The 16535-nt window shown below is 42.0% G+C and overlaps 2 protein-coding genes and 1 long non-coding RNA gene across 15 annotated transcripts in view; 2 read left to right on the forward strand and 1 right to left on the reverse strand.

The window, feature by feature from the left end:
• gab1 (GRB2-associated binding protein 1) overlaps positions 1 to 7183 on the forward strand; it is a 48214-nt gene extending 41031 nt beyond the window's left edge. For 7 of the 13 annotated variants that reach the window (XM_052083639.1, XM_052083638.1, XM_052083641.1 and 4 more), the window contains 5 exons: positions 680 to 772; positions 2371 to 2464; positions 3246 to 3375; positions 5501 to 5629; positions 6044 to 7183. In XM_052083639.1, coding sequence (XP_051939599.1) covers positions 680 to 772; positions 2371 to 2464; positions 3246 to 3375; positions 5501 to 5629; positions 6044 to 6202 — 605 coding nt within the window. In that variant the 3' untranslated portion in view covers positions 6203 to 7183. Of the gene's footprint in view, positions 1 to 679; positions 773 to 2370; positions 2465 to 3245; positions 3376 to 4352; positions 4429 to 5500; positions 5630 to 6043 lie in introns of all 13 variants that reach the window. The other 6 variants (XM_052083642.1, XM_052083648.1, XM_052083640.1 and 3 more) reach the window with 5 other exon arrangements.
• The window catches only part of LOC127612873 (uncharacterized), a 187287-nt gene that overhangs the window by 44849 nt on the left and 125903 nt on the right, over positions 1 to 16535 (reverse strand). The window lies entirely within an intron of this gene.
• inpp4b (inositol polyphosphate-4-phosphatase type II B) overlaps positions 15119 to 16535 on the forward strand; it is a 148382-nt gene continuing 146965 nt past the window's right edge. The window contains exons 1-2 of the mRNA XM_052083612.1: positions 15119 to 15567; positions 16181 to 16276. Coding sequence (XP_051939572.1) covers positions 15548 to 15567; positions 16181 to 16276 — 116 coding nt within the window. The 5' untranslated portion in view covers positions 15119 to 15547. The remainder of the gene's footprint in view (positions 15568 to 16180; positions 16277 to 16535) is intronic.

Consider the following 16535-nt stretch of genomic DNA (forward strand, 5'->3'; position numbering starts at 1 on the left):
ATTGCTTTTCCCTTAATATTGTGACTGTTTTTGTCAATTACGCGAGTCAAATTGTTTTTAAAATGTTCTTCATATGCTAACTTTTATTCTGTCCTTAAAAATGCACCGCAACACATTTTTGCGTCATCATTCTCATAAAATTATTCTTCTTGTAATATTCAGAATTTTTCTTCCTTTTGATCTCATCCGACTGTAGTATTGTGGAATTTTGACTTTCTATTCTTGTTACATTGCAACTTTAGTCACTGTACATCTATTCAGAATATTCAAAAAATGAAGGACAGTTTATAGCCCGTCTCAACTATTTAGGCAGTTTACTTTTGATGGACCAAGTTAATGATCCAAAACATTGTAAATTGTCAATCTTGAATGAGCGCCATGTGCATGTCAGTTGAGAACACGTCACTTTCTTTTTTCCTTGCCGCAATACGCCTCCGAGGACTCGCCGTGCTTCAGCACAGCCCGTCAAGCATTCACAGCTGTGATGTCAGTCTTTGTGTGGGAAGCCGTGTGGTGCATGTTTTTTTCCGGGGGTGGCGAAGGGGCAGCATGGCTCTTGTGTTGTCATGGCGATCATAATCAGGGTTGATGTGTTGATTTGGATGTCGAGCGGCTTTGCATGGCAGGGAAGTTGGCAATGATGTGATTTGAAATGATTCAGTCTTCTTTCGCCAATCAGGTCAGAGTCCGAAAGTAATAAGAGCAAAGGGTGTCGGTTTAGAGCGAACCGACTCCCAAACTGTAGGAGAGTTCCCGCGGGGAAGACGCAAGGGTAGGTACTCCTCACTGAAGCTGTGAAGTCCTCTTGTCTTTCTTTTGACTTGTTTGCATGTTGACAGTGGTGTTTGGGTTCTGGCGTGACTTTCACAAATGACCGTAAAAAATTTTTTGCCTCGATTTGGTTCTGAAATTGTCACCCGCTCCCTCATGTGAGGGGGTTACATTTGACACCATCGTCACTAACTCTTTGCTAACACACACCAAAATCACCCTAAAAATCAAATTTTCTCTGTACTTGTGTATAACAGTTTAGCTGCTATCTTTCATAACCTGAGTGAATAATATGCATAAATAAAGATTCAAAACATTTCAATAAAATGCAGATGCTTTTGAGTCCTGGTTTAAAAACGGTGCTCTCTTCCCCAGACCTTTAAGGTCTTTCAACTTATTACTTTGCTTTGAAATCTATTTAACGGTTTGTAACCAGGTTTCAATTGTGTGCATTTAATTGTAGCATGAGAATCGTTTTGAGTTATGTTGTGGATGAAGCGCGCTGTGAATTAGTGATTCAATATTTTTTACAATCTCGAGGTACTGTACTACCTTGGTTTTGGTGAACGAAATAATGTGACAACTTTTTTTTGGGGAGCGGGGGGGGGGTTACAAACGAGAGATATTTACTGTTTTTTAGTCCAAAATAGGATGATTTCTTGAAGTCCACCCTCTCAGTTTTACATCCTTACTTGGCACCAAGATTTCACCAGATGGCTACAATGTGATGTTTTTGTGTGAAAAAATATTCACAAAATAAACACAAACACTGAAGCTTGTCCACGGACACGTCACGCGGAGTGGCTAACGAGTGGCCCAGTAAAGCAGCCGGCGAACTCTACTCATTCGCTGAATCGCGCGTCACTCAACAAGCCAAACCACGCCCTTTAAAGCTATACTCACTCAGTCGCAGATCTGTACATTTCACCTCAGTTACTTCGTCGCAATATCTTCTCTTTTTAAATTGTCTTATATTTGACATAAAGTGAAATATAATATTCATTCATTCATTCATTCATCTTCCGAGCCGCTTGATCCTCACTAGGGTCGCGGGGGTGCTGGAGCCTATCCCAGCTGTCTTCGGGCAGTAGGCGGGGGACACCCCGAATCGGTTGCCAGCCAATCACAGGGCACACAGAGACGAACAACCATCCACGCTCACACTCACACCTAGGGACAATTTAGAGTGTTCAATCAGCCTGCCACGCATGTTTTTGGAATGTGGGAGGAAACCGGAGCACCCGGAGAAAACCCACGCAGGCCCAGGGAGAACATGCAAACTCCACACAGGGAGGCCGGAGCTGGAATCGAACCCGGTACCTCTGCACTGTGAAGCCGACGTGCTAACCACTGGTCTACCGGGCCGCCGAAATATAATATAATATGTTTAATATTATTCCATAAATAACCCCTAATCGAGTCAATAACTATTGTTTAAGACATTGACCCGAGATGAATAGAATGACATCACTCGCATGGTTGAATACCTGACACGTCATGCCTCAAATTAACCACCCACTAACGTTGCCTTGTTTTGCTTCATATTCCAACGAAGTTGGTCGTCGTGTTGTGTCAGTGACCCGTTGTGCGTTGTTTCAGGGAAACCCGCTCCACTGGAGATCAAACCTCTGCCTGAGTGGGAGGAGCCCTGCACGCCGGTCCGCTCGCCCGTTACTCGCTCCTTCGCTCGGGAGTAAGTGTGCAACAGTCTTTGATGTACAGTATTCATTTTTTTCCCATTGGTAAAGGTGACTACAACCAAGGGTGTGTTCACACAATTCGGACATATTATCGTATATTGCGTTTCCTCAAACGTATTACCTCATCAATTAACTGTTGAAGAAACAATAGCATTCACTTTAAATGGACAGCACTTTTTAAAAAAGACATACTGAATGCTTCCACTAGGTGGCGGTATTACAATTGTCATCTGACTCGTCTTTCCATTGACTGATGATCAATGAAATATTATTTAGACCGTAAGAGAGAGAAAATTTGTGGATGTATAATGTAAATTCCAGATAGTCTCTGCAGCTGGACAAATTAAAACTTCTGGCCATTTCCCGAGGAATACGGCATTGCTGTTTCATTTCTTTTGTTTTTTGCTAAATCAGTAAAGCATGAGATTTGGTCACTTTCTTCCTTGAGTTTTTTTTTGTTTTGTTTGGGCCGGGAAAAGACCCAGAGTGTGAACACATCCTTTTTTTTTTTTTTAATACACAGTTCTCTAGTAGATACTAAAGCAGCCACTAACCTTTCATGCATTCGTGTAGTTGACTTTGGTGACCACAGCACGCCTTGTCTCGGGGATCCCCCCCCAATGTTTATGTAACACTGCGCGCCGAGCGCTATTTCAGTGTCCGATGTCGCAGGAGGCTGTTGCGGTCTTCTGTTTTTGTGTTTGCCATAAAGGGGCTGTGTGTTGACTCGGTCAGTGTGTTTGTGTGTGAGTAAACATTGTGAATGCTGCTCAGTCTCTCTAGGTTCCCCATGCCCGCCCGGCCCCCGTCAGTGCATAGCACCGCCTCCAGCACTGACTCCGAGGACAGTGATGAGAATTATGTAGCCATGCTCTCTAATATGAAGAACCAGTCAGACGAACCAGTATGTAACACACAACTACTCCTAACAACTATCTACGTATGAAATACATTGTACTCTTGATTTGAATTTTTTCAAATGTGATCTTTTGCGGGGTTATTGCTAAACGGCGGTGCCTCCGATTTATTCAAATAGGTCGTCAATAACCTCTATTATACAGCTGAATATCGGATCTATTGTGCATTCTGGTGTACCAAGATGAAGGCATCAGTTGTGACATCACACGTATAGGACTCCACCAATGGATATGACACACAAATTTATCCTCGCAATATGTGACCGCTGACCGGCACTTAAGTTGTCCCCGCAGCAAATTTCATTCGCTTTCGCCGTTTATTGGACCTTGGAGGGACCACTGAATGCATTTATCAAAAATAAATAAATAAAAACAAACAAAAACAACTTTGTAAAGTATACAAGACATATGACAAGAAGTCCAAAAAAATAAAAGGCATCGCAACATTCATTCCCAGACCAGAACTTAAAATGGCTGTTGAAATTGTCGGCTCTACTCTGTGATTACATCACAGACGTTCCCTGAAAGAGACAGTCGCCCAATTTTCGAGTTCCTGCTCATCTCCCAAAGCCAAACATTGACAGTGTGGTGGACACTCCAGATGGACTCCTCCTTTTTTTTTGCCCTCCTCCCTCGTTCTACTTTACTTTTTATTCTCTTATTTCTATTCCTCTTGCTTTTCAGGTTTTCAATTCTAGGAAGAAATCATTTGTTTGTTTTTTGTGTGTGTGTTTTAACTTTTCTCCCTGAATGCAATGCCTTCTAACGCATCCGCAGAGTCGAAGTTCCGTTCCTATTTTTGAACATTTTTTTTGTTCTTCCTTTTTCCAGCCACTCATCACCTTCTTTGCCGCTCAGTAATCCCTCGTGGTCTTCATTTCTTTGCCTTCATTTATTTTTACCTGCTCTTCTCTTCTTTCCTCCGGCCGCCCCTTCCACCCATTTTTTTTTTTTTTTGGCATAGAGAGGAGTCCTTCTACTGCACGGTCCCCATCACCCCCGTAAAGAGGGAGGTGGAGGAACTTGACACCGTAGAGGAGGTGAGCAGGGTGGCCTGGTTGGAACATGTCAGAGCCACCGATTGGGTGTTTGGTGTATCTTGAAGTGGATTTTTACTTTATTTTTATTTGTGTTTTATTTTTCTTGATGATTAGAGGTGTTAGCTGCACATTGGTTAGCATTTCACCATCCTCGTTCTAATGACTCCACCTTACATGTAGTTTACACAATTAACATAACGCCAAGGCCCGAATACGTCAAGTGTTGTCACAATGGCACAAAAATGACCAAAATCAACGGGATTGGATTCAGTGACATTGCAAATCGTATTTCTCGAATTTTCTGTTTTGGAGTTACAGTGGAACAGCCAAAGTCGAGCATTAAAAAAAAAAAAAATCAAGTCGAATTAATCCATTACTGCGTCAAACTGGCGCCAAACCTTTTATCAACTATGCTACATTTTTCAAAGCTAACATCTTTTTTTTAACAGTCATCCGGATAAGAAAATAAGTTAGACCATTTTCATTTGTAATTTAATAGAATTTTCAATCATGTAAATCAATCATGTCTTCCATGGTCAAATTGTCGCCACCGTAAAACGTTTCTCAACTCTCCAAACGTTTTTTTTAAAAGAACACATTTTTAACTGTTATACAAGTGTAAACGTAAGTGAACCACCATTAATCCGTGATCCAAAGTCATTTTTACCCTTTGGTTATGATGGAAATTGAATGAATCTGTTCGCTGATTAAACTGTAGCTCCCATAAAATAGTTATTTCAGCAAAGTACTGTACTTGCACACGTAACTGTCATGCAGGTGTAAAAATAAAATTCAACACCATTTATAGTCAAACGATAACAAAGAGAGATGCTGTATACATCAATGTAGTCCAATTCTAAATCGTTCAGCTTCCACTGTACTCTACAATTCAGTAATACCAGAAAGTCGTACGGCATTTTTAATATATTTTCGTGCTCAAACCGTTCATCTGAAACCATTTTTTTGTTTTTGTTGTTATTGTGACAGCACGAGTGCATTTTTCATTGCTGTAGCTGGCTTATTCCTCTTCTGTCAGTGAGATGTTGTTTTTTTTCCGCGACTGCGGCTGTAGAGCACCAAGCTGGGCGCCCCAATGACGGTGGACGGCGGGAGCAGCCCTATGGTGAAGCCCAAGGGAGACAAGCAGGTGGAGTACTTGGATTTGGACCTGGACTCCGGCAAGTCCACTCCACCTCGGAAGGTAGGCCGACGTTTGTAAAAAGCTCATCTCACATTTGTTTGAAAGGCTCAATGAGCATTTAGCCTTTAATTCTGAAACAGAAGGCGATATTTTTATATTTTCAATTTCCGCCAAATTCAAAGTGCAATGTTTTTGACACAATTGTAAAACCGTATTTTCCGCACTATAAGGCGCTTCGGATTATACGGCGCACCTTCGATGAATGGCCTATTTCAAAACTGTTTTCATATGTAGGGCGCACCGCATTACAAGGCGCATAAAATAGAAGCTACAATAGTGGCTGCAGTTGCATGATGCAGCCACTAGATGGAGCGATGCCAAAGGAATACAATACAATACAACTTCATTTATACAGAGCATTTTTTTTATTTTTGCCCCAAATTTCTGTGCTTCCACTTCACCATCCTATTTTAGATGAAGAGCAATGGCTCCGGCATGGCGGCGTCGGACGAGCGCGTAGACTACGTGGTTGTGGACCAACAACGGACGCAAGCCCTCAAGAGCACCCGCGAGGCCTGGAACGACGGCCGCCAATCCACGGAGACGGACACGACATCCAAAGGAGCCAAGTGAACTTTTAAAAAAATTTTTGTTCCCATACACCCAAACTCCTCGTCCATCACGCCGTTTCCGTTGCCACTCCCATATCTTCTAGTTTTTGCACTGTCGGCAGGATTTTGCGGAAGTCGGCGGAGCGACCGGACCAACCACGCTCATTCGTCAACTTTGACTTGCAGGGTTTTTTATATTACCACTGGTCGAAAGACGCTGGTTGCGAACAGCGACGGGAAAGAAGTTCTTGGAGGGGGGAGGGGGGACTCGTAAGTTTGGAGTTTTGCTTGCGATTGCAGTCCGTTGGCATCACGGACAACTGTACAAAAAGTGTTATGTATATAAATCGGAAGAAGTGTCCTTTTTATTTGGCCGGAATATTTAGCATGTTGGACTCGGAAGGTGCGCAGATTCTGCAGGGTAGAATCCTGGTGTGTGACGACGCACCGTTCTTGTTTTTGACGGCGATTATCAGACTCTCATCGACTGTGAGCTTTTCCAACAACGACGACACTTTTTCTATAAGTTATGCAAAAGTTAGCGAACAAGTTCCGAGCGTTGAAATCAGGTACGCATACTAACAAACTCTAAAAGTCATCACTAATTTATTTCAGCGTAAGTATTCTCTGGACGTCGAATGTTTCCACGGTCCAATCGCCTCATTTCTGACCCCTCTTAGTTTTATTTCAGACTGGTTACTATCGTCAGGAACATAATATGGCCTTACTAACCTGTGAAACATCCCAAAAGTGTGCAGTCAAAGCTGTACATATTATTATTATTTTTGCCATTGATTAAATTCAAAGTGTATCTTTTTTTTAAGTGCCTACTTAAAAAAATAAATAAATTGACCTTCATTGGACTTTCTGGTTCCGCCTGCAGTTTCTTTGTGATAATGAGCTGCTAAGCGGACAATGCTTTTTTTTTTTTTTTTTAAATAAATCTTGCAAGAAAAAAAAATGTACAAATTTCCAAGTGGACTAAATAAAATCCAAAACTCAAGCACGGGTGGTCTTTTGTTGAATAAATGTAATTTTCTACACTTTTTGGAGTGCTATGACAAACCTCATGTTTGGCCAAGACTGACGTCTTACTATGATGCCAAACGCCATAGTTCCACGTTTTACATTTTTTGTTAACATACTGTTAGTTAAAATGGATGGCTCACAATACAGTATTTAGACAACGAACCCAAGTACTTCACTCATGCTGTGACATTTGTGTCTTGCTTGCAACCTAAATTTTTTTTATTGTACTGTACTTATTCCTGCATGGTTTACCAGAAATATCCACTAGATGACGCTGTAGTTTAAATCACTGAACATCCATTTTGTCATTACGGGTGGCTTCTTCCATGTTGGTCTCGGAAAGCTTTTCAAATTAATCATTTAAATCCCACTACAGAAATTACTTGCTATATTTATTAACGGTTCGCCTATATTACATATGGATTTTGCTGTGTAATCTCTGTGGGATCCATATAATTGAATACTGGATTGTGCTCGATAATAATGCAGTCTAATGGCAACCTCATGATGCGTTGGCCTTTAAAAAACGGGGGAAAGGTAGCGGAACGGATTGAATATACGTTTGTCAAAAAGTGACCAAATTTGAGGCAGTGTCAGTACATTTTTCATCGACTAGGATCTATGCGATCAGAAAATTAGCTTTTTTCTTTTTAATATCTGCTCATAGATATTTTTGGGCTTCTGACAATCTTCCGATCAACATTTCGAGGCCACTTATCAGTAATAAAGCGAAAATGAGTGGACTGAATATTGATTTTGCGAGTCAATTTACAGCGTGCAACCCTAAATTTCAGATTAGGGGGCACTGTGCTCCATGTAAAAAATAAAATAAAATAATGAGCCTCGTGTTAATATTATCGTTTCGTGAGCGTGTGTATATTTGAGGAATGGTGTTAATGCAAACTGATGCTCTCTATGTTAAGTGCCTTGCTGACCTCTTCTGGTACATATTGTGCAAGTACAAGCTGACTTTAGAACGCGAGTGAAGGGCGACCTAGGTTTTTTTCTTCTTCTTTCGTGATCCGAAAACCTTACGTTTCCAAGAAGCCGACGCGTCACATGAAAACAGTATCCTAATTATATAAAGACGGGTGAAAAAAAGCCGCCATATGCTAACCTGTCACGCTCTGATCGAACAAAATGGCGCCACATGTTTAGCAATTCCATTTGAGCAAGCACGACGGGGAACCGCGGGACATCGTCGTCCAATCTGCCGCACGTCAACGTTAGCCAACGTGTGACGGAGACATCTGCGTTGATCGCGATGTGTGCTTTGAGAGGATTGATGGCAAAAATAAATAATATATGACTGCTCCATGAAGGAAACAAAGTTGGTAAGAATGCAAGATTATAAAGCGTGCAGTGTCAATCAATGCTCCCACCCAATAAAGAAAAAAACTCTTGACATTTTGGGGGGCATTTGGTTGCATAATGTGATTTGTTGGCATGTCTTGTGTTAATAATGCATTTGGGTCTGGTATTAATGGAGACCACTGGCGCTGGCTTGGCGAACAACAGTCACTCCAGAGGCCCATTTGCCCTGCAAGGCCTAATTGGGCTGCGTTGCGTGGTGGCCAATTGATGCGTCCTCTGCTAAGGACACTTGGAACCAGACCAGAACTAATACTAATTAATGCCCAGCTAACGGTCCGTCATAAAGAATGGCCCCAGTTTCAATTTTTATAAGCTGCTTCGTGGAGAATAGATATTTTCATCATCTTTTATGCTATCCTAGAATTGGAGTCAGTGGCAGCGTTTTGGGTCCACATAAGAGCTGACTTTAAAAGGTTTCATACAAGATGACAAACATTAAATTGAAGATTTTCTTTTTTGGGCGGTGGGGTCCTCTTATTCACCCATTATCAAATTTGTAGGGGAGGGGGCCTCGGGGGTGGTGTTGCCTCCTTTGTTTCCACAAAACCGCTTTTTTCCCACCTGAAAAAACATACAGTTCAAGTATTTTTTCAGGGAATTGTTTTAAGTATTTTTGAGGAGGATAACATTGGAATATGACAAAAATGTTCATTTCTTTTATTTAAAAAGTGACTTTATTCTCATCGCATTCCGTTTATTTTTTTCTAATACAGTGGAATCCCACATACTTGTGATTCACCACTCGCAGATTTACTTCCTCGAGTCCCCCCTACCTGCCCCCAATAATTCATCTACTGTACTTAGTTTTGCAATTGTTCAAGTTGGAAGTCATAAAAGTATGTAGCATATAACTTCAAGTTATAAGTAATTTTTCGAATGAAAAATGTTGCCCATAAAAAGCTCTTCGTGGAGGAAATCTGTTTTTTTAAGACCAAGTTTGGCAAATAGTTGAATGTCTCCAACACAATAAAATGTGTACAGTATTTTCTTCCTAGCTCGACGTGTTCTCCTTGTCACTTTTGTAATTAGCGTTGCATCTGCTCCCCTGGAAAAGAGCCACTTAACAGGTTTCAACTTCACTTGGCGTCACGAAGACACATGTCCCTTGACGACGCGAGCAGTTGGCACGACCACACGTCTCGAACGACCTCACTTTATTTATTTATTTCATCTCGCTGATGTTTCCGCCTTTGCGTGACTTTAACTCGGCTTTCCCGCCTGTTCAAATGAGACTTCTGTTCGCGTGTGCCTGGCTTGACCTTGGCTTATCAGTTCATCTTCACAAATGCGTCCGATTTACAATTCGGAATTCCACGAGGATTTGTGGGGAGGGAGAATCATAGTCAGCCACTGAAAACGAGAATGGCACCAGTTGTGTCAATTTGCATAGAAATATTTGACATATGCCTCCAATACGATCTGGAGCGGTTGGTTAACTTGCACTTAACACTTTAAGGCGCTGGTCCCCAAGCCCCTGCTGGTCCGCGGGTCATTTGGCACTGGGCCCCACAGGAAGAATAAATAACTTGCATTAATTCGAGCCCAAAAAGCCGGACTTGACACCAATTCGCCGCCACCACCCCAGTCTCGCATCTTTGTCCAAATGTAAGCTGATCATCAAACTAAATGTGATATTTACTTTCAAATGACATCCCCGGCAAGAACCTCGCCCAAGTGTTATGTTAAAGCTCTTTAATGAGCTTCCCGTGGCGTTTCCTCAGCTGCAGCGTTGCCATTTAGAACCGTAATGAAGACAAACTTATCTGCACTGCTCTGATATTTAAAAATGAAAAAAAAATAAACTATGGGTTGTCTGTAGAGTTCATTGAGTGTGTATTGATTAAAAAAAAAAAACTTTCCAGAGAGTGAGTAGACAGTTTTTGATTTTTCTTGCCCCGGAGAGGTAATTTGCAAATTTCCAATGTGCAACTTCTATTTAAGTTTAATAATTGGCAGACTTGTACTTAAAGCACACTCTTTAATCTTCATTTTAACAGTTCATGGCCTAACTTTATACCCACAATTCAATGCTTCTTATTTTTACAAAATAAAGCGACGGGGCAGCATATGTGGTTCATCATATGACCCCGGCATAGTGACCCAAATTCCATTTATTTGTTTTTCAAATGTGTCCAAAATTTGGAGTTCATCGGTCAGCTGGTCTAATAATCGGCCAATTAATTGATTCTCACAATGTATTTTGCCAAATATCAGGATCAGCATCGACCCCCCCCCCCCCCTCACCAAAAAATCCCCAAGGGTCAGGTCATAGTTTGGTTCAGATTTGGTACAGTAAGGCAACAAAATGTGGAACAAAAAAAGTCTAATGCCCTAAAAAGTTTGATCTAACTCAATTGTGTTTCTGAAGCAGTAACTAGGTCCGGATTTAGCCCACGGGCCTTGAGTTTGAAGCGCGTCATACGGCAAAGGTCAGCCTTCCCAATGGTCATAAATGTATATCTAAACACTGCATTTAAATCGACGGCGCTAAAGTGAAAATCGTAGATGTGGAGGAGTTCATTGCAGCCGAGCGAACGGCGAGCGATTCTCTATTAGCGTCAGATTTAGGGCTGCCGCTCTGCAAGCGTAGCGCCTCCAAACGGCCATCAAAGTGAGAAAGTGCTCGTTGGCGCAGAGATAAAAGCCGCCAGCCGTGAGATGGATGTGCCGTGCCTCCGCCTCCGCAACGCCTTTCAGGTTCTTTGCAGGGATTGGGAAAGGCATAGCTGTCGGTTTGCGCTTCTGTTTCTGATGCTCCGTACCGTTTGTCAGCAAATGCCGTCGTTCGACAAGAACTTTATTCAGTACTAGCTGGTTTGCCGCCCTCCGGGCGGCTCATCAGCTAGTTCCTGCGGAAGGCTGGTAAGGTGGGCCTTCGGCCCACAAAAGTGTTGTTGCTTGGTTCAACATTTTGTTCATCTTCATTGCTTATCGCGAAAATAAAGAGATGTTTAGCTCTACTAAATAACTAACAATTTCATTGCATTGCTTGTGGGTAGACAACATTTTTTCGCTAAGATGCCCGCGCGATCGTAGTGAGCCACTGCCTGAGCGGCGCAGTGGCGGCGCGCAGCGGCGCGGTGAAGTAGGTACGTTTTGAAAAGGGACAGACGGAAGGACAGACCGCGTGCGGGACGACGCGCAATATATATATATATATATATAGATAGATGTCACACCTATGTTTTTTTGGGGGGGGGAGGCATGTTTATTCGTGGAAAGCATCATTATTTATTCCGATTTTTTTTTTAACTTTCACTCAACAAATACTCTATCTATACAAGAAAATCTAAAAATAATACTAAATCTAATAAAAACTAAAAGCATTTTCAAACAAAAAAAATAAACATAAAAACTCAGAAACCCATTGTAAAATTCAAAGATAACAGATTTTAAATAAATAAATAAAATGTCGTAATAAATATTGACGCTTTCCATGAAAAAAACATGGCTTGCCCTCCCCCGCCCCCCAAAAAACAAACAACTTTTGGGTGCGACGTACTGTGTAATATTCTTGACTTGGGGCAAGAAGGCAGACATATAGAGACAAACAAGCATTCACATCCACAACGTCACTGAGTGGGAACCGTTCCCTCGCTGCCCGCACACAAGTCAGGCCAGTGTATCAGCCATCAGATAAAAATTAACGATAATGAAAAATCCCAAACTATCCTCACCCTGCTAATGACCTGATTGTTGGATTCTGTTTTCCGTGTGGGAGGGTCCACACACTCACGGCAATACCCCGTTTTTGCTGGGTGGCTTCACTGGGACAGTAACACCCCCCCCCCCCCCCCCCCCCCCCCACCACCACCACCAGATGCGGAAAAAGTTACCCCGGTACAATTTGTCTGACGCCACACAATGATTAACTTTCATCATTTGTCCCGACAATTTCCCCAAACTGTTCTGCGAGAGTCGAAATGCAAATATGGCTTCATATAACCGTGACACTAACGACGTCCCCCGAGCCGACAAAGCGGTGCGTTTTGATCACAAGCCCACTCCCATTTCCTGCCTCACCCACACCGGAGACCACTGCCTGCCTACCCCCCCCCCCCCCCCTCATGAATATGTAGGTCTTATGAGGCCAATCCGAAACCGTGCTCATTCGTAAAACATCCAGGTGTCGTGTTAAAAATAGCACGGACACCGGGGACTCTTCATCACTTTCTTGCTGTTTAGTTGGTGTGGACCAGAATGCCTGCACAGTCAATATTATTTTCGTTTTCCACAGTAGTTTTCCGGTGGCGGCGGTGAGGGTGTTCTTGCTATTGAGGGACTCGACTTTTTTAAAGGCAACTGTGTCTGTATTGAACAAGTTGTATTTGGTACGTTACAACTTTAGCAGTGCCTTCCTGAAAAGCGCAAGAAGACTCACCTTAAATATATTCATTCATTCATCTTCCGAGCTGCTTGATCCTCACTAGGGTCGCGGGGGTGCTGGAGCCTATCCCAGCTGTCCTCGGGCAGTAGGCGGGGGACACCCTGAATCGGTTGCCAGCCAATCGCAGGGCAACCTTGCATATAATCGTCTTTTTTTTTCTTTTCTCGGAAACGGTCATTTCATTGGAGGATTAGATTTATATTTAAAAAAAGGAAATATGTACCATCACAATAACTGGGAAAGTAGAAAAAAGAGAAAAAAATAATAGGGGTAACTTTTTATAGTACTGTATATACAGATTATATATATATATATATATATATATATATATATATATATATATATATATATATAAAACAATTCAAGGAAGGTTCAATTTAAAAATAGAATGATTTGGTTCTCATCAAATGAACTGACCCCCCCCCCCCCCCGCAAAAAAAAAATCTGATTTAATATTTCTGGAAAAAAAACGTTTCCACTCTCTCTCTTTTTTCCCTACTTTCCCTTTTATTGTGATGGCAACTATTTCCTTTTTCAAATCTTATTCGTGTCATGTTTTGGCAGTTCTTTTCAGAAAAGTCAACAATCATCATCCTTGAGCGTTCAAAAAATGTTGATGTAAAAAAGGTCAGAGTTGTCTGAAGTCTGATGATAATAATAAGGAAGATTAAAAAAAAAATTTGAAGGGCAGTCCTATCGCTGATTGTATCTCCAACGCATTTCATTCCTGTGTTTGTCTTTGAAAATGGGGACTTGCAGAAGTCGGTTGCCTTTATTTCCCTTAAAAAAAAGAAATTAAAAAATCCAACCCCTTGCTTTTGTCTCTGCCTGTTTTCACGTTTGTTATCACGCCTCTTTTCTATCTAGCATGCGAGTTCATTTTCTTTCAAAGGTGAGTGACTACTTTTACTTTGACTAGACACCCCTCAACTTCTATTTCAACTTGTATGACTTTGATAATTGTCTCTTAGCACCACAAGTAGATGAAATTACTTCCAGGGCTGCATGGTGGTCTACCGGTTAGCACGTGGGCTTCACAGTACACAGGTGCAGGGTTCGATTCCAGCTCCGGCCTTCCTGCGCGCCGTTTGCATGTTCTCCTCATGCCTGTATGGGTTTTCTCCGGGTACTCCCACATTGCCAAAACATGTGTGGCAGGTTGATGAAACACTCTAAGTTGTCCCCGGGTGTGATTGTATGCGCGGATGGTTGTTCATCCAAGTCTGCCCTGCGATTGGCTGGCAACCGGTTCAGGGTGTCCCCCGCCTACTGGCTGATGACTGCTGCGACAGGCTCCAGCACCCCGCGACCCTTGTGAGGATAAAGCGGTTCGGAAAATGGATGGATGGACGGACAATGCGACTTACTCTCAATTTAATATACAGTTGCAGTTTTGTGTTGCAGTTTTTTTTTTTTTGCTCTAAATAAGGGTCTCTTTTTTTCCGCCCCAGGTGGAGAGCAGCATCTCTGCAGACACCAAATACATAAACATATTGTATTCTGTATTCCCTCTGTCATTGAAATTCATGAAGAGAGGAAGGAAGGGAAAAAAACCCACGGCCAATATTTCAAAGGCGGGTTCACAAGCGGCGGGCTATTTGTAAAAGCTGTTCAGATGAATACATATGAAACAAATGTTAACTCTGCTGACAGGCTATTAATAAAAGCACGCCGTGTTTGATTTAGAGCCCAGGGTGGGGAATAAGGCCGAGAAGATACGTCGGGATGGAAGTGGGCTAACGGAGGTTGATGCTTTATCTTGGGCTAACTCGAGGAAAACAACATCGTACCTTCGGCGAGACATTTGAGGCATTCGGTGGAAATGATGACATTTCAAGACTGTCTAGGAACTAACATGATAAAGATTCCTGGTGATCTTCTGTATGTGTACTGTATATTTATGTGCAATTGTGTACTTGTTTCATCTAACCGTGTTTCCATAACAGTCGCAATTGTTGTTTTATTAGCGACAATGGTAATTAAGAAGCACACGTACAGCCACACACTGTCACTGGAAAAGAACAGCATGCGGCGACGCCCGCAATCGACAGTCTGCGGCGTGCCGAGACACCTCAGATGCTCAGCAACCACCTCAGGTGTTGCTTCGCCTGACAAACACCAGAGACGCGTAACTCACCCGACTTGTTTTTTGCAGTGCAGCCTCGTCGGCGCAAAGAAGGCAATTGAGGAATCCCGTGGCTTCCGTGGATATTTGTATGCGCAAGATCTCTGGTGCAAAGGCCCTTCCTCAAAATAGGACAAACTCGAGTTTGGCATCCCTCGACGTGGAGTGCTGGTGGAACTTTGATTTGCAACAATCCGGTCAAAGCAGCTCTGTTTACTAGACTGAACATTTTTGATTGGCAAACAAATACAAGTACTTTCGAACGTATTTGTAGGTTGAATGCCCCCAAAAAAATAATGTAAACTTATGTTATTAATTATTATCATTTTATGTTTGAGCATCATATTATTTCATGTTAAGATGACCTAAATTACATTCTGCTGCTTCATCATTAGTTGGACATGTTTTTACGTCGACAGCTTCTGATTGGCTGAAGAAAAGGAAAACAGGAAATGATTCAGTTGCAGAAGAGGTGTGTACTGGTTCGTACTGCGGTGCAGACGTTTGGAAATAAAGTTGCGTTCAAACGGAGTCCCGCTCTCCTTCTGCCCGTTTATAAACAACGAACCCCTCAATTTACAGTATTTAAGGGACGCTTTATTGATCTGCGCATGCGCAGATCAAGGGTTATGGGCGCAATATGAACATAAATCGAGCACAGTAACCAGTAAACTTCAATTTCTAACATTCTGGTAAGAAGTAGCCCAAATGCTGATCAATAAATACGTGGCGTTAGTCACTGCACCGTGACATTATGGGAATAAAATTGTGTTTTTAGCATTTAGCTTATGAGTAAGTTCGAACCTATTTCTATTGAAAAATAAGTTGGAACGTAATTGTAAATAAGTCTCCATTCGAATCTATTTATTTGCCAATAAGAAATGTTTATTCCATATTGGCAATTCCACGCTTTGGTCTGTACTGGATGTGGCCAAGTGAAGCGAATTGTGTCGATGCCTCGTTCACTTGCTCTTTTGGACATGTTCGGTCTCATCAAGGAGTCAGATTTCACTGGATAAATAGTGTACCATTGTTTTGGATTGTAGTTTGTCATTCTAACTCAATTTTATGAATATCATTTGCAGCTTTTATGGCATATACATTTTCCTGTCAAATGAAAGTGACATCACAGTTGCACGGGCCCAGGTAACAACCAGCCATGGCTCACCTGTTTTCTCAAGGTACTGTGTGCAAATGTTTTGAAGTAAATTTGTATTTTACTCTCAATATATATGTATATATATATATTTTGCCTTCAAGGAAAGTCAAATGGTGATTAACATATGGTGGGCTGGCACTCACTGTCGACCAGCTGATCTGCCGCTTTGTTTCTAGCCCTTTTTTTTTACTACATTCCACAGCTGCCATCACATTTAGCTTGTCTTTTTTCTTTACCTAGCCGCTTCTTGTGCTCGTCTTCCCCGTTGAGGATTAATTATA

This window comes from Hippocampus zosterae, chromosome 13 (genome assembly GCF_025434085.1).
Source record: "Hippocampus zosterae strain Florida chromosome 13, ASM2543408v3, whole genome shotgun sequence".
Taxonomy (NCBI): domain Eukaryota; kingdom Metazoa; phylum Chordata; class Actinopteri; order Syngnathiformes; family Syngnathidae; genus Hippocampus; species Hippocampus zosterae.